Raw genomic sequence first — 27,536 nt, 5'->3', positions numbered from 1 at the left:
CTACTCGGTCAAATTTTGCCCTCAGATTGGCATGCTCAGGTCCCACAGAAGCCAAGCCAGTGGGAGTTGTACGCATGTATCTGAGAGCTCAATTTGGCCCTCTTATTATAAAGAAAGAAAATCTTTTAGTGGATAAATCATGAACAAAAATAATTTATAAAACAAACAAGCAAGCATTAAAATATAATTAATTACAAAAAAACCCAAAAAAAACCAGAGCCACTTACAGGGCTTGATGGAGTCTTTGGCCAGCCTGGGCTGCTAATGCTATCACTTTCATCTCCATGAAATGAGGAGATGCTAGCAGAGCTTGGGGACATTGGGGAAGGGACTGGCAGGTTGCCTGGGGTTGGGGGCTGAGAAATACCCTGAGAGCTGTAGCTATCCTGTGGTAGAGGAATAAAAAAAAAATAATATGACAAAGGCAGGGCAAACTTTATTAAAAACAAAAACAAAAGAAAATACATCCAGTTTAACAGACTGACCAATTCTTTTTTATATATAATGTATATAAATATATATATATATAACAGAGACACACATACAGAACACACACACATATACATATTTATAAAGGTATTAAAACAACATTGTTAATTAGTATAATTTGGAAAATTTGCTGGATACTTGTCTAAAGTCACTAAGCCACCATGCTTACTTCAAGCTCAAATGGAATGCTAAGCATGGGTTTCCCCTTATGAAAGAAAGAAAAAAAAAAAGCCGTTCACCTTATTTTATCAAATAAGGCAGGAAAGCAAAACATTAAAGTATGTTGCTGCTGCTGAGGCGGCCAAAACAGGAAGCTATAACTGAAGGCAGAGAAAAATGGCTGCAAGTATTGAAACCAGGCAAGACCCTCCTTTCCCACCCACCTGGCTTAGCCGAATCCCCACACAACTGTTTGAGTGGGTTGCTTTGCCCCCGTGAGTTAAAATGCCATAAGAACTAGTAACTTTCAGATCCACACAATGAAGGAAAAAATAAGAAAGAAAAGAAACAAACAGATTGCACATGAATGGAAAAGACATGCAGGAAAGAACAAAAGAAGGTAGGCCAAAACCAGAAAATGGAGGACAACATAGCGGACTTCTGCTGGGCCAAACCAATATCACGTGCAGAGGAAGGAAATACCTTTGACTTGCTCTCAGGCTGTGGGGGTCCTTCTTCTTTGCCATCTGCTTTGAGAGGAAGGGGCAGTTTGGAATCACCAGGTGTCATCATATCTGCAAGACCCATAGGTGCTAATCGAAAACAGGAGAAACAGTTTAGCATGATAGGTTTGGCTTTGTAAGAAAATGCTTCCTGCTGTCAAACACCGATGGCACAGGTATTCCACCTTCCTCTCTCCTTCTTTTATTGTAGCATCTAGAAATCTGGATGTCTCTTTGATTTAAGCAGACCAAAAAAAAAAAAAATACAGAGGGAAAACAACAACTACTCCACAGCAAAATCATTTTACAAAGCATAAATAAAATTTTAATGCTGCTGGCAAGTTTGCAGCTGTTTCTATAACACAATTGGGCTGTTATATAGTAAGATGACAATCTTCTTTGGAAACTGTTACATCTTTCACTTTATCTAGAGTAGCCCATAAGCCAAAACTGTGTGTCAAAATTGTTCTCAGTGTTAATGCTGGAAAAGGGTGAAAGTTGTAGTTATGCACCCGTTTGATTTGGTAATTAGCAAATCATGTTGCTACCTCTCTTCTCTATCTGCAATTTGAATTCCGTAGTTGTGTGAGCTTTTTTATTTCAATTACTAAAATCCTTGGGGCTCCAACACATTCATCTCTCAACCACTGACTCCCGTGCTGTAGTCAGCTCTAAGGGAGAAATGGGCATTCAACTTTTCTCTCTTGCAGAAGTCAGGTGGGATGACAGGTGAGTACTCAGACTACATGTCCAGATAACACACAGACACCTCGCTGGGGTGTTGTGAAGGTTAGTTAATTTTTGTTCAGTGTTTGAAGATGCAAGTGCTAAGTATATTATTACTGCAGCAGTGCTGCTGAGTTTCTGAATTTCTAATGTGAATGCAAGAAGAGATATTGCGTTAAAATTACATACAATATGTGACAGAACAGATTCTGAGAGATGCCACGTCATCAAATCAATGCAAATAGTCAAAGAACAACTGCTAGACACTGCCTGAAGACTATGTGCACAGTATTCACTAAAAACTGGGACCATCTAAGACAACCATTTTATTTTTAGCAATTCAAGATGAGCAAAAGGGGGAAGGACAGATAAAACAGGAAGCAAGAAAGTAGAGAAATTAGATCTGTAAAATGTACAAATTATAAGAATTAAAAAAGCAACTTCCTTTAAATAAAATAATATAAACCTGATGGTTGTTGGACCAGTTTGCTTCTCTGCAAAATGGCAACGCTTGACTAGTCAGCACACATGCAGCATAAAAAACCAGGGAGTGTGTGTGTGTGTGTGTGTGCATGTGTGTGTGCGCGCGCGCATGTGGGAAAGAAGCTTTAAAACATACTTCACAGATTGCCCACTACAAAATGATTATTGCACATATTCATGTATTACTATGTTTTAGAAAATAATTAGTTTTAATTACAGCAGTCAGAGAGTGAACAGGACTCTGGCGAATAAGCTGGCAAGATTTGCAGTGCTAATTTGCTAATACCTTTAGCATCACTGCAGGTTTAGACTATGGGTCTGCCAAAAAAATCTACCCAAGCATGTGCCATGTGAGTTTATAACTGAATGCTTAATATTCTGCATGGAACTACTGGTGTTTTTCATGAGCATGTTTTCTTGGTTTTTTTTCCAAAGCATATTTGTAGTCCAATCAACCCCTTAAAGTCATCACAACACAGAAATCATAATTGAACACTTTTAAAAAAATTACTTGTAATACTTTAAGACTTTAAGAACTGGAACAAAAAGCCTTTTTCAAGAGATGCAGCTGCAGCAAAAATCTATTGAGATCAGCTAAAAATGCTGTTATTTTTATGAATGTGTGTGAAACCTCAACAAAATAGCCAAGCAATATTATGCTGAGAAGCCTGCCTGTACTAAACATTTGATTTGTATGCAGTATTGCCCTTAAACTCCCTTTAAGAAGCAGGGCATCTCGTGACCAGTATGAACCGAGGTACAGTATCTTGACATTTTTTCTTTTTTTATCCTACGGATTTTTAAAGTAAGTTTGTTTCCCTAAACATGACCTCCAAAAAAACAAACCAAAAACCAGAAAACCCATATTATTTAAGAAAATATAAAATGTGCTCCTATAATCTGGTTTCAAACTGATGTAATGTTAGCCCATGTAACTGTTACTGAATTTCATGCCATGAAGCTGAAAACAGAAAGTAAACTTTTAGTTTAGAACCAAACCAAAAACATCCCACAAAATTATTTTGGAGAGGTGGAAAAACCAACTAACCAACAACCACATTTCTGCAGCAGAACATCACATGGCTAAATCCTTTGCTGATTTCATGTCTTTTTGCAAATGATATTCTTTTATAACAATAGTACCCGTCCTTTTCTAGTAATTCTGTTTGCATCAGAGGTTCCTATTATGAATCCTGTTTTTGAAGGGTTATAAATTAATAGTTTAATAAAAAGATAAATGACCCAAGTCTGCAGCTTACCACTATATTAGCCATTTTTAAAATTCACTTAAAAATCAAATATTTATTTTGAACAATAAATTATTTTGAACTTTTCTGATTTTGTTTGCTTTGCAGTGTACTTAAAGACAGTTCCAAACGTCCTGGCAACAGGGATTGTCAGGAGCTGAAGACAACTATGAAAAACTTTTTATTTAATAAAGTGCTCTGAATGCAGGTTAACTATCTTTTTTCTGTTTATTATTGTTTCATCTACCTTGAAATAGGAAATGCAATGCTTTGCTAAATGGATTGTTAAGACTGTCTAGTTTCCTTGTAGCTTCTGTAAGTACTGTGCTTCTCCATCCTCTGCTGAAATGCTGTTTCATAACTTCTTGCAAGAATACTCCCCAGTGATTTACAACAGACATCCCTTCACTTTCTAGTTCAATGTCACACTAGGAGCATCATTTTAATCCTTTTCCAAGCATTGGGAGAACACCACTGTCACAAAACTCTGATAAATTAGGACATCAGCCCTTTCTATATTGACACTAATAATCCTGCATGTGAAGCATAGACCAAAAGATAAAAAATAAAAATGAGGATAACAGGGAAATTTGTGAAACACACACACACACACACACACACACACACACACACACACACACACACACACACACACACACACACACACAGTGTTGTAGTGTACTGTGAATAGGTTTCAAGTTCTAGCCTCTGGCTTTATTACAAGAATATAAGAGCTAGAATGATTTCATAAACCAATATAGGTCAAAGTCCTGAATTAGCTATTCTATGCTGAATTTAATGTACTCAAAGGCATATATGACGTGAATAAAACTGCAGCAAAAATTTCTTTTTGCTATAGGCTATCAGTTCCAGAAGATGGTAAAATACAGTAAGAGCAGCAAACGCAAACATTCCTTTTCTTTTTATTGCTAGTGCAATAACAAATCACACTCTACATAATACAATATTTCAGCCTCTCTCACACGCGCACACACACGCAAGTGCGCACGCACACACACACGTGAATTTAGTGTTCATGTCAGATTGACAGCATTGAAATCTCAAGTACGTTTCAGACCCACAGAAGAGGTGTGGCATAGACAGCAACACTGCCAATGTGCCTCAAATCCTTGCCTGAGGGGACCTCGCTCTACAGGTGAAAAAATAACCTGGGCCCTGACAGACCTATGCAGATGAGAAGCTCCATCAACTTCAATTAAACTACTCATGAAACTAAAGTTAAGCTTGTGCATCAGACTTTGCAGAATTTTGGGCCTGAATCTTTGTAACCATTCAGTCTCTGCTGAGACTGCTAACTATGATTTAGGTTTCTGCAATATGGATATCTGTCCCCTAACAAATGGCAAGACATCAGGTAATACAAGTCACCGAATGACTGTCACTACCAACATGGACTAGACGTGAACAGATCTGTACACTGTTATTAATTCCATGAGTCATATAGTCCTCTGCGAGCTGTAGTAGCTGCAGTAGTTGCAATATGCATTATATGGAGGGGGTGAGGGGCTGGAAGAGAGTATCATACAGCAGGAGATGGTGACCTCAGAGAAGCTTTTTAAATGACTCTGGAGACTCAGGTTTAAAAATCTGCTATTTATAAGACGAAGGAAGTGTCCAAAAATCTTCAGAAATACAATAGGACAAATAATTTGATAGGCTGGTGATCATGTGACCATAACTTTTCAAAATCTGATCACTAATTATAAACCTTACAATGGGCCCCTTTTTTCCCTCCTGTGGAGGAATGGAAGTTATTCCTCATCCCAATGAGAAAGCGAGACCCATGTGGAAGCTCATTGACACTGCTGCTTTGTCAGCCAGAGGAGTTACTGACGAGAAATATGAGGCACATTTTCATTGTAAAAGATCAGAAAAATGAAAATGTAACTAAATAGCAACATAGTGAAAAATAATACATTTTCTAAAAAAAATTCCTCCATTTTAATAATGTAACTGTTATCCTGACCAAGCATCTAACCAATTACAAAAATATGTATGATTTTTAATTTGACAGTGTCCCTTTAATTTCTTTAGCCCAAACAACATTTTCCATGATCTCACTTTCATAATTTGGCATTTCTGAGATAAATAATTTACAATCAATGATAGAAGCAAGAAAATGACAGGTTTGTGTAGGACAGAGACCATGGGTCTGTAATGAGGGTGGTCCCTTGCACTAAAGAGAGAGATGAAGCTATGCTCAATGTTTTATCCATCTGCAGAAGTGCAAAAGAAATCTGGACTGGTTTACGCTTAAAATGTAGGTTGATGTAGCTATGGCACTTGGGTCTGAAAAATCCACACCCCTGAGCACCATATGCTGAGCTAACCCCTAATGTAAACACAGCCAGGTTGATGGAAGAACATTTCCATCAACGTAGCTACTGATGCTCAGGGAGGTGTTCCTACAGAGATGGAAAAACCCATTCCATCACTGTAGGCTGCATCTACACTATGGCACGGCATCGCTACAGCGCACTAGCTATGCTGCTACAGGCCCTGTAGGGTAGATGTGGCCTTAGTGTCACTTTCTGATTCTCATGCACAAGCACAGTGCTGAAACATTTGAGATACAAGAGCTCCATGGGACTGATTGTTTAAATAATCAATTTCCATTATAAAACCATGTCATGGAAACATTTTTATTGGGCTTCAGTTTTGTGAAAGTTTTTTGTTGCTCTTTTTTTAAAAAAAAGCAATAAAGGAAGTTAAATTGGGCAATTTAACTCTAAATAGAATAATATATTAATAAGAGCTATAAACCCTCATGTTTCAGGACACAAGATGATGGGGGGATGGGAAAAGGAAAAGCATGCTCTATGGCAGTTTGTTTCATAATTGTCAGGGGATTCTAGCACTTTCTTCTGAAGCATCTGGTACTGTCACAGAGAGGACACTGTACTAGATAGACCACTGGTTTGATCCAGCCTGGCAATTCCAATGTCCTAAATTACTCTATGTCAGCAGAAATTGTGACTGTGCTCTGCTTCATACATGGTGACTGCTTAAGTAACAAGACATAGAATTGCAAAGCCATCTTTCATGGAACTTGTGGCATCTGTTTAATTTAAAATATCAAAGAAAAAAACAGGGCTGATTGGGACTAATAAATATTAATTAATAATAAAAATCCAATCTGCAAAAACAAATATTAGCTCATATTGAGCAACAATGCAACTCTATTATGAATAAAACCATTGTAGAAATAATCCCCAATAACATCAGTACAAAATCCCTCTCTCGTATCAGTAAAATCTTAAAATATGCTTATTTTTTTTTTTTTTTTAAATCCCCTCCTGCTTACTGTATTTTTTCCCTGGCATTATAGCTGAAGAAGTAGTTGTCACATTCATATTCATGCTGGCTCCATTTAAATAATTACTTGCTCACTGAAGCCTGTAACAATTTGTCACTACACAGGAGGCTTTTTTTGGCCCTGTACACTAGCTAAAACACATTTTTAAACTGCCATGTTGTCTTAACTTAGCAGAAGAATGGCTGAAGTGCCACTAGGCTAAGTTGGTGTCGATAGCACAGTAAATCCCATTTTCAGTCATTTAACAGTCTTCATCTGTTTGCTCTTTACCTCCTCAAATGCTGCACTTCAGCAAGAACAGAGCATTCTGGCAACCCTCTCTATCCAACACAAAGTTATCATAACTACTGCATTTAGAGCAGTTCTTATCTTGGAAGTTCAACCTCCTACTTCCTTGACGTGTGTGGAATGGGAGTGGTGATGTTTCAGGACATGGGAGAAATAGAGAATTCCCATTGCTCAGCACCAGCATACTCTCAAATTTGTCTCCCCCTTTTTTCCCCCACTCTGGTCTGACACAGTCCATATGTCGTCTTGTAGTCCTACTGCAAGAAGCAGTACAGCACAATAAACGTATGTATTGTTTCAGAGGTAAAATGGCAACATGAACTCCTCTAGTTCATCTCATACTTCACTTCCCATTGGGTAACCTCTGAATTAATAAAACTGGAACAAAAGAAAAACCTCGCAAATGCACAGGCGGAAAAAAAAAATCCTCTGATAAATGTTTAAATTATTAAAAATCCAATATTTCAGAATGCATAACACAATAAAAAGAATATGACTAGCCCATACAAAAGACTGCTAGGATAAATGGCCTTGCATTGAACAGATTTCCACTGTATGAAATAATGAATGGTTGAATTATCTGAACAAAAAAAACCTCTGTGAATCTTCCTTTAAACTGGTTATTCCTTAGGAATACATAAATCTTCTTAGGCAGGGAACTCTGCCATCTGTTTGTTGTTGGTTATTTTTGCAGCTCTGGGGGCCAAAGAAAAAGGGGGAAAAATTACTGCTGCTAATGGCAAGCCAGAATTTATAGTGTAGTTTCAATGCTCAGAAGTAATTTTATTTCAGCAAGCCAGACAAAACACATAACTACACAACCCAAATATAATATTACCTAGGACAGCTGTGGTGGGGGAAATGCAAGGCATTAACTAATGGCCTGTTCAATAGCTTTTCCCTTTTCATCCAGAATATAAGTATGCTGCCTGGACAAATAAATGGCCTCCTAGCCAACATTTAGGAAAAGCAATTTTATTTTATAAAATATCTCTTTCTGATTCCATTCTTTTTCTCCCACTAACAGAAAGCATACCATGATCACTTGAAAAATAAGTTAGCTGGAAAACCCGTTTAATGGTGGTCAATGAAAAGAACACCACCACCCTGAATATAATGAGGTACTGTGATGTCAGTGTCCATTTTCTATCTGGAAGCAAAAGGGGACATAGTTGAAGAGGAAAAGAATTGGAAAGGAGGAGAAGGAAAGAGAAAAGAAACAGGGAAGGTAGAGTTGGGAGAAAGGTATAAAAAAACCTAGGCTCATGGTATTATACAGTTCAGCTTGTACTTGACATACTGTAGTGCTTAAGCAACAACAGGTAAGTCAGATACTGTACCAGCTGAAGAGAGGAATCACATCAACCTGCCTGAGCTTTGTAACACCTTTCCTGGAAACCCCACAAAAACCAAAGCTTCTCCATGAGGTATACCTATAAATAGCAAGTCCATAGATAGAGACTCAAAGGTTTTGGCTCAAATATTTTGAAGTTAATGCCAGTGACACGCAGACCTCAGTGGTTCAGAGCCAAATTAGTGATCAATGTTACCCAAAATAACACAGTAAAAGATCCTGATTGGTTAATAATTAAATCACATAGTGTTTTAATATCATGTACTGCAAAGAGCCGTGGGAGGCACATTAAAGAGCCAACTAACACTCAGGAACCTCAGTCTGAGTATCACTGTTCTAAGGTCACTGAAATCCTATCCAAAACTCCCTAATGTCTTGGAAAATCAAAAGAATAAACTTGTACTCAGATGTGATCTTGCTGGAATTTAGCTGTTAACATTTCAGACGGGGCGAGGAGCTTCTCAATATTGTACACTTTAACATGTAACACAGAAGAATATTATCAACAGAGAATTACATTAATTTGGCTTCCTTTCACAGGTGTTATGGGGTATGGAAGCCACACATAGTGCAACAAATAACAGTACTAATAATAATCCTAAACTCCCATAGTGCAAGACACAACCTGTAACACAATTGTAATAGATATTTCAAATATATCTTGTTTGCATTTGACATTTTTTTCTGATTCTTTCCAAATCCAATTGTTTCAAATACTAACATGTCAATAAGCAAATGAAACATACTAACTTTGCAAACACAACGTATATGGTACATATTTTCAAAAATGACTAGTTACTATGGGTGCCCAACTTATAGTGTCTTGAAGTGGCCTGATTTTCAGAGGAAAGATGCTCAGCACTTTCTAAAAATTAGGCCCATTTTCAATGTCTCAAGATGGGATCTCAAAGAGCGAGGCACCCAAAACTAGTCACTTTTGAGAATATAGGGGTCTCTCTCTCTCTGCAACCTCCCCCACCCCAAAGATAGGCCAAGTTTGACCCCAACATCAATTGCACTGCCAAAACTTTTCAAAATCATCACATTCATGTATACACAATGTGAGAAAGATCTGATTGTAGCAGAAATTTATCAAGTATTTCCCCAAAAAATCTGAGCACCTCAGCACTGTACAGTCAATAACACGCACTCAGCTAGTATACTGTATAAAGAAGAACCCCTCTGCCATCATTCGAGGGCTTGTACCTTTAAAGAGATTCATGGAGGAAGGTCCCTCCTGGAATGTTACCCACCATTACCTGTTGAACTGTTAACCACGTTAGGTGCCATGCTGTAAGGAGGAGCTTGTGGGTTCATCAGGCCAGAGCTGTTGTTCATCGGCTGTGTGTAGGGAGAGCTGGATCCCATAATACCACTCTGATTCATGCCAGGAAAACTGCCTTGCCTATGTGAAGAGAAAGCATACACACAGGCTCTCATTATGTATCTATTCCTCTGTGGGGTGTGTTATGATTTGTCACAGTGTTCATCTCTTAGCATTCACAGGTAGCTAAGGAAGAGGCAGACAATTAGTTTTTTACCTGCACTGGGGGGCTATTAGTGTTGAATTAGTTACTGTATAATCTGAGACAGAATTAAATTGAACACAAACCACCAAAAATGTACACAATTTATTAATTTGAACTGATACAACATAACGCCACTCAAGGAGGTATAGATTATTATCTGTTCCAAGGGAAAAGAGTGATGGACTCAGAGGAGGGAGACAGGGCAATTTGAAATTGGCATAAGAAAAGCAACTGGGGCAAGCTCTGTTTAAAAAAAAAAAAAAAAAGTTCTCTTGATCTTATATTAAAACTCCTTTGTCTGTCACAAAACCCATACACAAACAAAACCAAAACCAAAGAAAACTGTGTGGAGTGGTGGTTATTTTTAGGAAATTCACTTATTTGCTCTTAGTAAAGGTGTCTTGTTTGCACTAAGATTTCAAATCCTTGTGGTGGAGAGTGAACATTAGCTGTACATGAAAACATATGTGCACATCATGTGCACTTTGAGAATCATTAATGCCCAAAAATGGCTTTAATGGCATTTTCCAACCATGTGAATGTCATATATTGCGACTGCTGCTTCTTTTCCCCAAAACCCAGATTCTGCACCACAGTAGATTTTTTTGTTGTCAGTCCTGACTTTGTTCACAGGGTTATGGAATCAATCCTTCAGTAGATGACACCAAAAGAATTAAGGTAAAGAATCTGATTATGGACTTGATTACAGCACTGGGCACAACACATACACAAGGTACTGTGTGTTCCATTTAGGCCGCAATCCGGCAAACAGCTATGTATGTTCTTTACTGACAAAGAAGTCCCAGTGGAAATACTCATATGCTTCAGTTACCCACAGGTATATATACATGTTTGCATAACTGGGATCTTAGTTTGCACAAAGTGTCCTGAATGAAGCTTTGCCAAATGATACTCCTCCACTCACTAGGGACCAGTAATTTTAAAAAAAAAATATTATCATCCATCTAGTAAAGGTTAGACAGAAGATTTTATGTTTAGCAAATTTTCATGAACAAAAGGAATTTGCTCAGTTGTATAAACTATTGGTTTTTGCAGTTCTTTCTAGTAAACACAATGTCCAACCCAGTCAAAAATATTCCCTTTATTCCTTACACCTATGATGTAATTATGTACCATACATTGGTATACTTATGTCTGCGCACACACATTGATATTCATTATGCCTATATATAGAGATATCTATAAAACACATGCACAAGTATACTTGTATATGCATAGCATACATGCGAAAATATAAACCCCAAACCTAAGAGTTTCTCCATTAAACACCTTGTAAATTTTATTTTGTGTTTTTCAAAACACAAAATAAAAGTTATAAAACCATCGTTAGTGACCCCGTCTAGTAGAGAGAACGTTTAGCTATCTTACAAGTAGTTTTGGTATAAATGTTATTTTCAATGTTATGTAATATTAAAAAACCCAGAACAAACAAAACAAATAAACAAATCCAGAAAACATAAAAACAAACCTACAACCCCTGAATGACTTGATAGCTTCAGTATTTTTTAATGTTTTGCAAAATAATGTTACATTTCCAAGATCCTTGATAGGAATTGATCTTTTCCTTTAGGAGTGGGGTATAAAACATTAAAGCACCATTTGGTTTAATTTTGCAGATATGTTGTGATTTTCTTTAAAGTAGTAGAGAATATGTTGTCTAAATACAGCATCTTTTTTTTCCAAGTCAGTTTTGTCCTTTGCTCTATGGAAAACAAACTTTTCTTCACTCCTGCAAAGAGGCAAAGGATTTCTTTTGATATGAAGGAGACAACTGTCATACAATGTGATATCTCTGATGAAACTTAGGATAAGTTGTGGAGGAAAATTTAAAAAAAATGCATAGTGGTGCAATTCTCCAAGGGAAAATTATAAAGGGAAATTAAGAGTTGAACCATTTGGCAACAACTTTAAAAGAGTTCAGTGTTACAGACAAGCCTTTCTTATGTAAATATTGTAACCTTTAAAAAAAAAAAAAGAAAAAAAAGAAAAAAAGGCATTTCCCAAAGTTTTGCCTAAAAACTGTTATGTATCACAAGAATATCTGATGGAAAAATGCTTTTTACTCTGGATAAATGAGATCTTTATCATTAAGGGCTACAAATACTAACAAAATGGGGAAAATCCTGCAGGTCTCTTTCTATGGCATAATACACAATATATATAAATTCTGAAAGCTTCTTTCAAGGGGTGAGATGGGAAGGGAGAGATGGGAAATAAGCTTTACAAGCTAATGTCTTTCTTATAGCTACCATTTGCTTTTAAGAAACAATATAGATTTCCACCATGTTCTTGGTTCAATAATATTATAACAGTACAACAAGAATACCTGATCTATTTTATAGCATTTTTCATGGCAAATTGTTTTTACTAACTATGGGGCTCCATGAAGGTGTAAGGATCCATCTGTAAAGATCTGGCTGTAGGACTGTGGTCTTAAATTGACATACAAGCTATATATAGGGCTCACATCACGTACCACAGTGATCAAACATGACAATTGTTAAGCAGTGCATAACAATACTATGCAACAGTTTTTAAACAAAAGTGCAAAGCTATTTCCAGTTAAAGCCACAGGTGAGTATCAGGTAAACATAATGATACTGATAGCTTTGGCCAGGACATCCGAAAAGCTATCCAATCTTGCCTTGGAATTCTGAATGACCATAATGATAAGAAGTGACAGAAAGAGAAGTTACTCACCTTGTGCAGAACTGGAGTTCTTTGAGACGTATGTCCCTGCGGGTGCTCCACTTTGGTGAGCATGCACCCCTGTTCTTTTGATCAAAAATTTTTGGCAGCAGTGCCCGTTGTGCCCACACATGCACCCTACACATCCTCATGCTTCATACCGAAGCTATACAGGGCTGTGCAGGTGAACCACATTCAGTTCCTTCTCCACACACTATGTTTTCTGTCATGATCTTGAGGGACTTGCTTTTGATTATGGGAAGAAAGTGGAAGCAAACATTTCTGACCGTCCTTAATTTCAATACATTAATGTGCAAGCGCTGATCCTATTGTGACCATTTGCTTTGGGCTGTGCAAGGACCCAAATGTACTCCACATCCCAAGAGGGAAGCATCCAATGTTAAGATGACTTTGGATGGATTCAGCCACCAGATGATTGATTGTAGGATCTGACTGGGTACAGATACCTGCTTGTTGACACTGATTTTGTTGGGTACATTAACAGTCCTGAGCCACTGCAGAGACATTGAAGATGCAACCTGGCATTTTATGTCACAAAAATGCAATGTGTTCCAACAGTTTCAGTCACGTCCTTTCTGGAAATTGTCGGCTGAGCTGCTCTCTTTGTATAAAGTTCTTTAGAGCAAGGAATCTGTTGAGAAGGAGATACGCTCTGCCCCCTATTGACTCCAGAAGTCAAGAGAATTTGTTGTATGCGGTCAAGATTGATTTCTCAAGATTATCTGCAGGCCTAGACTTTGGAATAGTGAAGTTATTTGAACTGCTGACCATACCTCCTGATATGACCAACCCTTGAGAAGCCAATTGTTGAAGTAGGGAAAAACAGTTATTCCTAGACAGCAGTAGGTGGAAATGACCACCATGATTTGAGAACACCCTCGAGGTGGATGATAGGCTGAAGGGTAGGACACGGTACTGGTAATGATTGTGACTGAAAGTGAAATGAAGAAATCTTTTATGGGAAGGATGAATCACCATTTGGAAGAAAGTATCTTTGAAGATGAGGGTTGTAAATCAGTCCCGATTCCAGAGAGCGAATTATAGCTGCTAGGAACACTACCCTGAATTTCTGGCATTTTCTGGCATTTTTCATTTTCCAATTTTCTGGCATGCTTGTTCAATTGTCTGTGATCTAGTATTGGCCCTCCAACCTCCATTTTTCTTGGGTACCAGAAAATATCTTGAATAGAACCTTTTCCCCGTGTTGAAGTGGGACTAGCTCTATGGCCCCTAGACTTAGGAGTGATGATATCTTCTGTGTCAGCAATTGCTTGTGAGAGGAGTCCCTGAAGAGGGATGGGAAAGGTGACTGAAAGGGCAGTGTGGAGGTAAATTGGATAGTATAACCCAAAGTAATGACTTCCAATACCCGTTTGTCCAGGTTATATCCTCCCATGCTTGATGAAATAGATAGGGCAGTGTTCAATTTAAGGAAGGGGGTTGTGTAGTGCAATTGATAAAACCTGGTCACTGAGTAGTCTGGACTCTTGACCAAACCATCAAAATTGGCATTTGAATGACATTGAAGACTGGGAAGAAACAATCAAGATAGTTGCAGCTCTTTCTCTGAAAACCTTGAGCTCTTAGCTGGTGTTTCCGGTGCCTATGGAAGGTGGAATATTGAGCAGAGCAGGATCTTTCTGTCGACTGATACCTGCTAAAATTCCTTGTATTTGCAGGACACCTAAGTGTTGCCTTAGACTCCCTTAGGGTAAGAAACATTTAGTCTGTGGAATCTGCGAAAAGTTTCTGGCTATCGAAAGAAATCTTCCACAGTTCATTGTACTTCGCGGAAACCTGGACAACTGAATCGAGAAAGCTTGCCTCATCACTCCCGCCGCAATGGAAATAGACTTGGCTCCAGTGTCTGCCACATCAAGTGAAGCCTGATGTGAAGTTTTTGCCAAAAGCTGAACATCCTTTATTATGGTACTCAACTGTTCTCGATGTTCCTGTAGTAAATGGTCAATAAAACATTAAACTTTTCATAGTTCAGGTAGTCGTATCTTGACATCAGCACCTGGTGGTCAGCTAACCTGAACTGAGTATTGCTGACAAATAGCTCTCATGACCAAACAGACCAGATATTTCTGATCCCTATTATAAGGGGTGGCTTTTTGGATATGCTGCCTACCCCTTTCATTGACTGCATCCATGATCAGAGAGTTTGGTGGTGGATGAGAAAATAAAAACCTCGTCTGCCCTTGCCTCTTGCTCATCAAAGATCTCCTCTGGCTCAGAATGGGAAGGAGGGATGGATGGTACCCAGAAATGAGGTTTTCTGTGTTTCCTGTGGGAGTGGGTTGAGGTCCCTCGAAATTGCTGGCGGTATATTGTCCATAAGGCATTGAGTGGGGGGTGGGAGGGGGCGGGAGGAGGAACTAATGCTGGTCCATCCCAAGGGTTGGAAGGCAGAGGGGGTCTGTGTCCTGCCTCTGTTGCATCTGCAACAGGGAATGGCGTCTCCTGGAACAAACTGGCAATCCTCGAACAGAAAATTCAGAGTCTGAGTCAGAATGTTCCTCCACATGCGTATTAGCGGTGACAAACCCATCTCATGGATTGTGAAAGGTGGAGAAGAGCCAGGTCTCCTAGAAACATGAGCAGTCAGTGACCCAGCAAACCTCAGTACTGAAAGGCAACCAGAGATTGCAAGAAGCGGAGAATCAGACTCATTCAGTACCATATGGTCTTCCGGGTATCGGAATTTCTGCAGTACCAAAAGCATAACAGAAATCAGTACTGGCACTGATGGTACTGCGGAGGCCATTATGTGAGATGCTGTTGTTGGCACCGAGGGGCTTGAGGATTTCACTGAAGCTGATCCCTTGGCAGTAGGGGTTTTCAGTACTGAGCACTTTACCACTGATATATAGGATTCAGCTGAAGTCTTAATATGCTTCATGGTACTCACAGTACTCAGAGCCTCACGATCACTCCTCTTGGAGCCTGAGGCCTCCGGTAACCAGCTCTTCTTTGATGAGAAACTCTTCGTTGTTTTGCTCCTTTTATTCCCTTATACTTGGAGTGGGAAACTCTTAGTACTGGCGGTGTGCTTATCAGTATCTCAGTCAAAGACAGTGTTGGGGACTGGGGTTTCAGTGTCATTTTCTCCTTAGACACTCTCCATGATTGTGATATCGATGATGAGGGGTCAATGACCGACATGAGGGTCCCTATACAAGAGGATTCTCTGTACCTGTGCCCGAAGCCGGTTTTAAATCTTGCTCCATCATTAATAGTCTATACTTAATTTCCCTATTTTTCTGGGATCTTCCCTTAAAAGAAAAGCAGATTTTACACTTGCTGGGAATGTGAGAATCTCCCAAGCAATGAATGTGGTGGGAGTACCTATCACTAACAGGGATTGCTTATGACAAGAGAGGCAACTTTTAAATCCTGGATGGCCTGGCAACTCCAACAGAAGAAGAAATTGTTCAAGTCCCTCAATAGGAGAAAAAAGAAAAACAAAAATGTATTTTTTTAAGAAAAGGGGAACAAACATTCCAACTATAAAGTACTAAACCTATTACTATTAAGAACGAATTACAAAGATAAAACACTAATAAAAGGGGGAAGCAGGTACACAGTAAACAGACACATGCTAGACTCTGCTTCTGGCAGAAGGCAGCTGAGAAGGAACTGAATCCAGTTCACCCACAGACCTATATAGCCTCAAAATGGGGCACAAGGATGTGTAGGGTGCATGTGTGGGTAGAATGGGCACTGCTACCAAAAATCTGCAATCAAAGGCGCAGGGGCGCATGTGCACCCAAAGTGGAGCATCCACAGGGACACTACTCAGAGAAGAACTTCAGTTTTCACTGTAAACCTTTTCCATCCTAGTGCATTAGTTCAGTAATGAATCAGAGAAGAGGATGTCACCGACTGAATCACCGAGCACCAGTTCCTGTAGAATTTGTTTTCTTTGATGTTCTCCTGTCAAAGTACTGAACTGTATTACCCATGACACAATTTAGAGACCCCGATAGCTGACATTTTGTAAAATAAAGACTATTTTATCCTGAGGTCAGATGCAGTGTCCAATACAGAGCTCTCAAACTGTACTGCTCTATGATGGCCTGGAATGGGCAGTTTCTGGTTGGGGAAAAAGTAGGTATTACTTCTAATTCTCATTTTACAGTAGGCCTCCCTTTGAGTAAAGACTACTGACTGTGACAAACTGTTGCATCAATGCTATAATATGAAGTAGAGTCCATTAACAACTGAGCCGAGATCACCAAACTCATTTTGATTAACCTCCAGGTCACTAAACACTTATAAATATGTTACACAGCAGCTGCTAAACATATTTATATATGCTTAAGGTCATAATATCATCTGTTGGTTGTTGGAATAAAGTCAAAAATCTTATGCTTCCTTCTGTGTTGCTTTCAGTAAAGGAGTATTTGATATACTGTTTAAGTAGTAGTTATTTGAAAATATATTACCAATCCCTTCCCTGTATGCCCCCAAAACTCTTTATTTTTGCAAGGCAAAATTAAAATTAATTGCTGGGATATTTAAAAAACAGTTTTTACACGTATAGTGACATCTACTGGTGAGAACTCAACTAACCAGCGGTATATTATACTGCTGAAGAAATCCAATGAGGCATACATCACATTAAGGGTATGATCACCAAGGAAGGAACTGGTTAAAGGTAATGCAGGTGATTATAAGTAGGAATAACAAGAAGAAATTAAGAAAAGAAAAAGTTAGGCTAAATGTAATGGAAAACATCCTAACCATAAGGGGCATTTATCCTCCAAGGGAAGTGATGGAAATCCCGTTCCTTTATACTTTTACAAATAGATTACACAAGGCATTAGAAAATACTCGATAAGGAATAATTCTGCATTTGTAGGGGAATGAACTAGATGATGCACTAAGTCTTTTCCATCCCTAATGTCTATGATCCTACGATATCTTAGCATACGTTTTTCTTTCCATTTTGAAGGAAAGGTATTTGGGCTACTGCAAATTTAAAATGATGCCATTAGCCCAAAAAAAACCAAACCCAACACATTTATATCTACCTTTTTTGTTTTGCTTTGACCTATTATTGCTACAAGTAATCCTCAAGGTACTGTGACTGAAAGATATTAGGAATAAATTCTACAGTTTTATTTACTGGTTTGTTGATAGTTGCTCTTCCTGTCTCATGCACTAAGCATGATGACATCATATCTATTTACTGTTCTGGAGGGGAGTTCAGATTCATGCTTCTCCCCCCCCAAGCCTTCTGAGGAATGTACTAGGAACACAGAACCAGAGTAGCTTTTGTGTACAAGTTTGAGACACTGAAAGTGTCCGCTTTTCCCAGGACCCCTTTATGGAGTAGGTGAGCAACAGGGAATGGGGGGTGCCTAGGTGAACCCCATTTCTTCACTCCCCAAACACCTATCATGAAGCCAGGGAGCAACTGACACCTGGAGGTTTGGGGAAGACCTATTCCTCCCACTTCACACCCTGCCTGGAGGTGAGAGCCGTGGAACGCTAGTTGGGGTATAACGTAGGTGGGAGAGCCCCTTTTTTCAGCTGACAGTCTTTTGCATGGAGCTGGGAATATTTTTCATTCGTTGGGGCCACTCTGCAGATCTGGGGATACAGCTTTCCCTCTTTGTGGCCTTGGCTCAATGCCGCTGCAGACGTGGCAAGCAGGCAAAGTGTGCACAGATGGAAGGCAGGGAAGGATGACCTGAGCACATTTAATGCTGTTATTGTGAGGGCTCACTCACTCTCCCTTGCTGAGAAGGCCCATATAAACATCAGCAGGGAAGCACAAAAACTCTTATAAAAATTTTACAAAACTGAATGTGAAAAATGTTTGAATTGACTATTTAAAGGACGTGCTCTCAGATGCCAGGTGAAACTAGTCTCTTTCAAGACCTCCACATTAACAGTGCCCTTTAAAAAAGTGAGGCTTATTTGTCTTTCATTTGCATTCAACCCAAGAACTGGTTGGTATTTAACCCCTTGTCTCTGTAAAAAAGAGCAACACTGTGGCCTCAGTAGCAGAGATCTCATTTAACGTTGCCTTTTGAGCTGAAGTACTGATCCCTACATTAAAAACAAGGGATTGCAATGCTAGATCTGGTAATTATAACAAAGCAAAACAAGGCAATTTTATGAAAGAAGAGAGATTACAGAAAATACACTGACAATACCAGGAGTCCACAGCATAATAGAGGTCACTGCTATTTGAGCAAGAATTCTGTCCCTTTAAACTGAGGTGCTGCTACTTAATTGGACCTGAAATCACCAGTAGGTTAGTGGGCCATTTCAAGCTCTTACAGTGAAGCCACTTCATAGCACTGAGCTACTTTATCTAATGCTGACTGGTATATTGGTTTAGTACCTATTAAATGTTACCATCTAATGTCAAGTGCTCTTTGCTGTCATCATCCTGAGGTTGGGACAGATGACTAATTATAAAATGGATATCAGAAACACAATATCAAGAAATTCCAGAGGTAGGTCAGGATTAGCTACTCAAAATGATAAAAGTGGATTAAGCTTCTCAGAAGGACAAAAGTAAAACCTTACTTCTCACAACGAAACATATCAGAGTTTGACCTTTTGGTGCGTGTGTGTGGGGATTAGGTTTCTCTCATTTTCTGTGGGTCTTTAGGCATATATTTACTCCAGATCTTTAACCTACATCGGTTCTGCAGTGAATGCACTGTGCCTCTCCGGGGGGTAATTTGTGTAAACATTTTAAAAGAAGTATTTTTTTTTAATGCTGACACATTGCTAAGGTGGCTACTTGATTACAAGCTGTGAAAATGAGTATGTTAGACTGTACTCACAAATCACAGTGTACTGACCAAATTGCCTTGCACTTATCTGTGCTCGGTCTGCAGCATGACAATATTTCCTCTCTCTTTTAAATGTCAAAGTATAATTTGGGGGGTTGTTATTTAAACATACTGACCTGCACAATAACCAAAAGTATTTTATTTAAATCTGTCTCGAGCGGGACTAGCCATAAACGCTTATAATCTGTCATACTCTGACACCAAATGGGTTATTATAATGAAAGTAATTCAGGAGTGAGATCTACAAATACATTTTCCCTGGAGGATTCTCTCTCTCTCTCTCTCTCTCTCTCACACACACACACACACACACACACACACACACACACACACACACACACACACACACACACTTTTGTTATAGATTTTCCCCCTTGCCACATTATGAGCTTCCTTGGAGAAGTGAAGCTGTAATCTGCCATCAGGGGAAGTTGTGACTTGGGAAAGAGAAAGAAAGGAAAGAAAAATAAAAAAGTAATTGCTTGCTGTGCTCTGACCAGAATCTCATCAGTGACTTATAACTGTTAAATCAAAACCAAAATTGTATGAAATCAGGATGCTGGCTAGAAAAGCTGTAAAATGGCATTTAAAGGTAATCCCTGTGTGTGTGTCTACAGATAGATAGATAGAATATAAAATATAATATAATATAATATAATATAAAAGCTTAATCTTCCCCTTTTTGGTTAGCTGTTACTATAAAACTCCCAAAACATGTATTTGTCCCTTCCCTTGTTTAGTGGAGAAACTCTCAGTCACAATAATAATAATTAAAAAAACAAACAAACAAGAAATTTTTGATGTGATGGGTGCTGACACCAAAACAAGATTTTTGATAACATTCATTTTTCCAGAGGGAGGGAAAAGAAAAATGTATGCTTGAGTGTCTGGGTGGGCAAGGAGGGGCCATGGCTTTGAAATGCAGATGATATTGAAGACGCATTATGAAACATCAATGACAAAAGCATACAGGTTAGTACCAGCAAGGACATATTGATACCATGTCAATGGAATCAACTCGCACTAGGTAGCTCAATCACCATGCATAAAAGGCAACACTGAAATGTGGAATAATTTGCTACCATCTTAGGGATAAGATAGTCCCCAGCATCTCCTATGCAAGCTACTATCATTTCAGATTACATTGAGATGCAAACCAAGAGGGAAAAGAAACCCAGCATTCAGTTCTCTATTGGCCTGATTTGGAGTACCTCTGAAAATTGTGGCCACATGTATTTATCTGTTAATTTACTAGCTACTGTCACCAAATTAGCAATTTTTGCTGCTAAATGCTGCTAATGGCTCATGGCCACCTCCTCATTTCCTGGTGGGATCTAAAAAGCCCAGTGAATTGTAGTGGCATTACACCATATCAAACCCTGAAAAAGCAAAGAAAAGTGCAAATCTAATTCATGACTATTAACATCACCACCACATAGTATTTTCAACTACACTCCTCAAAACATTTGACAAAATGGGGTAAGTCTCTTTATCCAGTTTTACAGACAAGGAAAAATGAGGAGCAGGATTAAGATTCAGACTTTCAAAAATAGTCTGAAATTTTGGTGCTCAGCTTTAGGGCTTGCCTACACTTAACCTCGGAGATTTGGCGGCTGTCAACCGGAGTTACGCAAACTATGCAAAAAACTTGCGTAACTCCTGTCGACTTCTGTGCTTCTGTTCTGTGCACCATCTTCACTGCACTGCGCCGACGGGAACTGCGTTCCCGTCAATGCAGCGCTACACCACTTGAGAAGGTGGTCTTCATACGTCTATTTCTGGATCGACTGAGCAGGTCTTCACTGACTGCTCAGTCAATCCAGATAAGTCGATCTGACGGCGGCGAATTTGCTGCCGTCAGTGAAGACATAGCCTTAGACAAAGAAGTCCTGAATTTCAGTGCTGAGCACTTAGAACTCCAATTGAAGTTAATGGGAGCTGGAGGTGCTCTACACGTTTGAAAAGCAGGGCTGAGATTTCTAAAGCTGGAGACCCAAATTAGAGACCACTTTTGAAAATACGGCCATAAAAAGACATACCCAAGGTAATATAACAAGATGAGACACATATGGTTGCTAACCCACAGAAAAAAATCACTAATCTCTTTTTTCCCAAATCACATATAGTGTATTTAGCAAAATGCAGTTATTTGACTCTACTGTGGACTTGTCTACATGGTGTGGCAATGCACACTACGGGGGTAGAATTTCAAAAGCACACTAATGTGTTGCATTTAATTGGTCTCTATAGATACTCCTCCTGGTGCATATGGAAAGGTCCATAGTACACTCTAACCTAATGTTGTTTAAAACAGCTATGTTGAAGTGCACTAGGGAACATTTAGTTCTCACCAGCAAGATCTACATGGACCAATTGCTGTGCAACACATCATTAGCGTATATTACCCTGCCGTGTAGACAAAACCTGTGTAAAGCACCATGTGAATTTATGAACTTTTTTTTTTTTTTTAAACATGCCTAAATTTAGTGGAATGACTGCAGGATTTAGCCACTAATTTTTATTTCACAATGCTCTCCCAAAATATTTTTACTACATACTATTCTTCCATGTGCTTTGAGGCGTCTACTCGTATATTTTCTAGTTTAAGAACAAACTAAATCATCTGTAGACAACTGCAACCTGTATTAAATAAACACAACATAATGCTCTGTGACAGAGAACATAGGACTGCTCAAAAGCTGACCAAGTCAAACTGTTTGTAATCACACTGAAGCTATGCTCTCTTAGTGACCCCTGACTACCTTACTGACAAGGTGGATTTAAACTGCAGTTCTAAAGGCAGCTGCTTCTCTACTGTCCCTATCAGATACAATGCATCAGCACTAGGAGAAGATACATTTCTTGGCACAAGTGGAGCATGCGATGGGACAAAGAGGGATTTTCTAGCCCAAACAGTAAAGTCAGGAGCACAGCAGGTCATTAGACAACCCAAAGAGCTCAACTGGGCCCAATGAACCTTCTCCAAACAGTCATGCCTCCTGATGAGGGAAGCCAGCAACCTATTAACTCAATCTTGCAGCTGTAGCAGCACAATGGATGCTCAATGCATACCACACCCGCAGCTGCCCTTGACCTGCTCTTGCTTCTGCTGCCTGCTTCCAGTCCTTTTTCCAGCCCTTGCTCCAGCCTTGATTCCTGCCTGTTTCAGTTTAGCCCTTGCCTCTCTGCCCTGATTCTGACTCACACTCTGACCTTTGGTTTGAGTTCTCAGCACTGACTTTGGCTTACTCTTCAGCTTGGTGTTCCTGATCCTGAGCTTTTGGCTTGGCATCTGAATCTTGGCTCTATGCTTGCCATTGCTCCAAACTGCCACCACTACCACCAGGCAAGGTCCTGCTTCACCCACTAGGTAGGGTGCCCTCTCTCCAGCAGCCTGCAAGTGAACTGGTTTGTTGGAAAAACCAAATTGCCTTGTACAGTATGGGAATGAAAGGAGTCAGTCAAGCTGAATCAGAATGCCAACGGGGTAGTTTAGTTCGGTTTGACTTGAAACCACAATGAAGAGTGACTCATATGACTCTCACTATGTACCTTCTATTTTTGTGTATGTTTATAAATAGCATTATTAAAAAGGCGGAATGCCCTGTGAACTTTAATTCCAGTATGAATTACTTGAAAGCAGGTAAGAGTCTGTTCCTGGTGCATTAACAGCCATAAGGTCACCAATGTGTGTCACCAAAAAAATAAAGGAAGGGAAACAGACATGGAAATTTTCTTACTTTTCTATGTACAATTGCTGAAGAACTGATCCAATTTCCCCTCACATGTGCTACTGCCACAAAAATAATCTAGGATCCTCAACTTCCTCTGCCCCTTTGATCTTGCACTGTGATTCTCACACATCCCTCCACTAAGATTTTATGATGCCTCGGTCACATTTTTGCATTGCTTTTGAACAGTACTCAGCTCTACTGAGATCAGTGTGCTGTCAGCTAAGTGAAAATGTACAAACATCTTGATCACTCACTTCAAAGATCAGGATTTTCAGAGTAAATTCCATTTGGCTGCCAGCACACTGAACACAACAGAGCAGGGTGCAGTAACATGGCAAGGGAATTGCAAGACAGCAGGTCCTGAAAAGGGATTTCCAGATGGGCAGGTTTTCCACTCGCATTCTTGCCCAACAGCCTGGAGCTATTTACTTTTTTACCAATCATAAAATAATAATAATAATAATAATAATAAAATTATCAGCCTCAGGATTTCTGCATCCAGACATTCTCATGTTAGTGACACAGTACAAATGTCAATACAAATCCCCAGCAAGCTGTTCCTGCATCTTTTACTCAAAAGACACCAGAAACTCACTGATTGGCAGTTTCAGTGAAACTGCTGAGATCATTTACACAGAGACACGTCTACAGCTGTAGACAAGAAAAGTTGGGTAGCTCTCCCATAACGTACACAATGTATCCCTTACACTTGGGGATTAGCTGTACTTATGGTATTTATTATCAATATTTATCTTACATTAGAACCTAGTGGCCCAATCAAAATTGAGGCTCCACCATACTACATAGGAAGATAGTCCATGCTCTGAAAGGTTTATAGTTTAAGAAAAAGGCGTTCTTTCCTTTTAACCTCCCCTGAATATCCTTGGTATTTCAACCCCATTAAAGTATAAGACCCTTCCTTCTTTTTCTCTCCTGTATGAGTTGCACACTGCCTGTGCCAGGTCACAATGAGACTTGATCATTCTTTCATTGGAGTAAGCCCTTTCTCCATTTTAGGAACGAGGGTATCATCATCCTTTTTTGATTTCCCATGGTCCCCATCACACACGTTTTCTTCCTGTTCTTCAGATTAAGGTAATGATATGAAGCACTAGTTTCTCTGACCAATGAACTGATCCTATCTACAAAAGCTTGTTATCTGGATCTTGAAATACTCCTGATCACTCCAAAACAGTGTTCAAAATGACATCTCCCTTTCTCCTAAGGAGGCCAAGCTCTGTGATTTTCCTATAAAAGCAATCAAAGTACTGTATTCTTAGTATTCGCTCTATAAAGATAATATTTCTCCATTAAAAACAGAAGTTAATTTGTGTTCCACATTAAATCCAATGCAGAGGCAGCAGGTTTCTAAACTAGACAGATACCTATCTTGTTGTTTCAACAGAACTATAATTCCTACAGAGGGCATCATCTCTTCTAAATAACCAAAGGGACTATGCCAAAATTGGAAGTGAGAGAGTAATCAAATCAAAGTATCTTTGAGATTTCTGAAAATTCAGAGCCACAATCAGAGAATCAATCACCCCTTTCCTACCCAGTATACCCTTCCTCTCACAATTTAAAAATGGTTACTTTCAAAAGGATGGAAGGACTGTTTATTCTTGAGGCCTGTCGTTGATCTCTAATGGCATGAACAGCACATAGCAGTCCATTTGATGGATGAGTAACAAAAAAAGAAGTCTCCCAAAATCATTCATTCCATATTCCTTTGTGGGATCTACAGCCTGCTGACACCCAGGACTCCAAAATGATGGATTTGCTTTTCAGTAAAACAAAATTCCAGATAAAAACATATTCCCCGCACTCCCGCACAAGAAAACCTTTATTTTGTTCATTGCGAACTTTCTGCTGTCCTTACATATTATCATCAGCAATTTGAGATGATTCACAATATGCATCTTTATAAAAATCACAAAAGAGATGATTCCTGCCTTTCTTTAGTTTAACAAGGCTAAATTGTACTCTACTCCTGAAAAATTTCTTACTACAAGAAAAAGCTGTATGTGGTTCTGCTCTCAAATGCAAAACATAAGCAAAGGAAGTTCACTTGAAGGGGGGGAAAAAAGAAAAGAAAAGAAAAAAAAAAAAAGTGCCAGCTGGAAGTAAACAACTATTCTTGGTGGAGGAAGGAAGGGCTAGGATTTTTAAAGAAAAATCCGTCAGTGTTAGTTTAGCAGCTCAGCTAGAATGCACAATTACAAGTATCATTAATATCTTTCCTTTGATACCAAAGTCACTTAAAAACTTTGTATATACAGAAATCACTTCATCAAACACTGAAATGCAGCCAACTTCGAGGTGGAGCGCAGCAGATGTTTAACGGTTCACACGAACACTACACAACTGTTTAGGCCAAGAAGCAAATACCATATTATCCAATTGAAACTGTAAGTGGATTTTTTTGGAAGCAGAATGCAGTTTCCCTGACTGAAATTTATTGCTTGGGTATTCAAGCAGTACTGATAGAAGGCAAGGTGGGGCTTATGTTGACTAGATTTGTTAAGACCCCTCCAGGAAATGGAAAATCTGGGAGTCTTTGGAGGGGCATGAGAGGAAACACCTTGAGATTTTAGAGTTGTGGATGTTCTGGAATTCAATAAGAGTAACTACTTCACGTCTTTCTTCTTACACAATAGTTGTATACTAAGGATATATAGACTTGGAAGCAATAGATTTTTATCAGTAAACGTCAGTAAACATTGATTTCACTTATTTCAACGATGATAATAGATTACAGATAATAATTACAAATAGGCAAAGTAAGAAAAATGCTGCTTGAGAACTTATTAGAGAGTTTGATTTAAAAATATGTACTTTGTATATTTTCACGTGAAGTTGACAATTTGTATTTTAACTATTATGAAGATTTAACTTTTTGAATCTCAGTATCCACTATCAAGAAATAATTAGTGTCTGACCCCCCATAATTTTCTGCAACTGTGACCATTTAAATAGATAAAAATAGAAAAACCCCATCCTTTTGTGCAACTGTGAAAATTTAACTCAATAAAATATTTAAAAATCCTTAAAAATAAACATTGATATTATCCTTTGAAATGGTAAAAAAACCCAAAAACTGAATTCTGTCAGAGACAAGGCTGGGCAGAAGAATGCTTTCTATAATAGGATCCTATATCAAAGGCAATAAGTGAAATGCCCCCAGTGCTGGCTCCAATTACAGCTACTGGTTGCTGTCTTAGCTTAGTTTACTTTGGGAATTTCACAGCTGGCGGCCTCACATCTAAAAATGGCCTGGTTTGAATAAGCATAGAAACTTGAATGAGTACTTAACCTCCCTGCACTCCACAACACTACCCAGTAGAGAAAAACAGAACCTCCTAGTTCAGGGGAAGATGAAAAACAATGGGAAACTCTGCGCCTCACCCCAAGAATAATAAAAAGAGGTTTTATTGCAGCACTTTAAACCTTTCTGCAATATAAGCACTGCATGTCACAAGTGTGCTTTTAAAAATCATGATTATAATTGGCAACCTAAATTCCAAGATCATAAGGGTTAAACTGGCAGACAATGTAGTTACAATACTCCTCTCTGAATATCTGAATCCATTATAGCAAAACTCACTGTATCTAGGACTTAAAACATTCAAAAGATTTTTTTTGAAATTTAGATTTTTTTAAAAACTGTATTCCTCTTCCCTCCCCCCCTTTTTTTCCTTTTGACATTTTAATGCATCATGTCCATTACTATATTTCCTCACCAGTGGCTCCTAGTCCATCAGTAGTATTGTTTTATCCAGGGTATGGAGAAAATAATATGGAAAAAGTGCTTTGCTGGCACCAACAACACACAATATGAATTATAAACACATCACACTGGAGAAATGCTGATGGAAGGTTTGTGTGAGTCTATATATGCGTAGATATACACATAATGCATATTAAATAAATACAGGTGATCTTATATTCTGAAGTCATTTACACTAATCACAACAGAGTTACTCTGGATTTACATTGGTGTACCTACTCTTATCACAGTGTTTACAAATGAAATCAGTTCTACCAGAGCAGAAAAGTTGTTATTTACCCTTCTCTGACCTTCTCAAGACCTTAGTGCACTTCTGGTTTCACCACTGGATTCTGGATTCTAGCTATCC

General features: G+C 38.8%; 1 protein-coding gene across 11 annotated transcripts in view; it reads right to left on the bottom strand.

Annotated features, from left to right (window-relative positions):
* Positions 1-27,536, bottom strand: part of ARID1B (AT-rich interaction domain 1B) — a 388,366-nt gene that overhangs the window by 49,687 nt on the left and 311,143 nt on the right. For 8 of the 11 annotated variants that reach the window (XM_067542455.1, XM_067542458.1, XM_067542456.1 and 5 more), the window contains 3 exons: positions 9,846-9,991; positions 1,132-1,241; positions 228-386 (listed from right to left, as the gene is read on the bottom strand). In XM_067542455.1, coding sequence (XP_067398556.1) covers positions 228-386; positions 1,132-1,241; positions 9,846-9,991 — 415 coding nt within the window. The remainder of the gene's footprint in view (positions 1-227; positions 387-1,131; positions 1,242-9,845; positions 9,992-27,536) is intronic. The other 3 variants (XM_067542461.1, XM_067542463.1, XM_067542464.1) reach the window with 1 other exon arrangement.

Source organism: Emydura macquarii, unplaced genomic scaffold (genome assembly GCF_026122565.2).
Source record: "Emydura macquarii macquarii isolate MOO-44397 ecotype Brisbane River unplaced genomic scaffold, CSIRO-AGI_Emac_v2 contig_705, whole genome shotgun sequence".
NCBI classification, from domain to species: Eukaryota; Metazoa; Chordata; order Testudines; family Chelidae; genus Emydura; species Emydura macquarii.
This window is presented reverse-complemented; position numbering and strand designations above follow the sequence as displayed.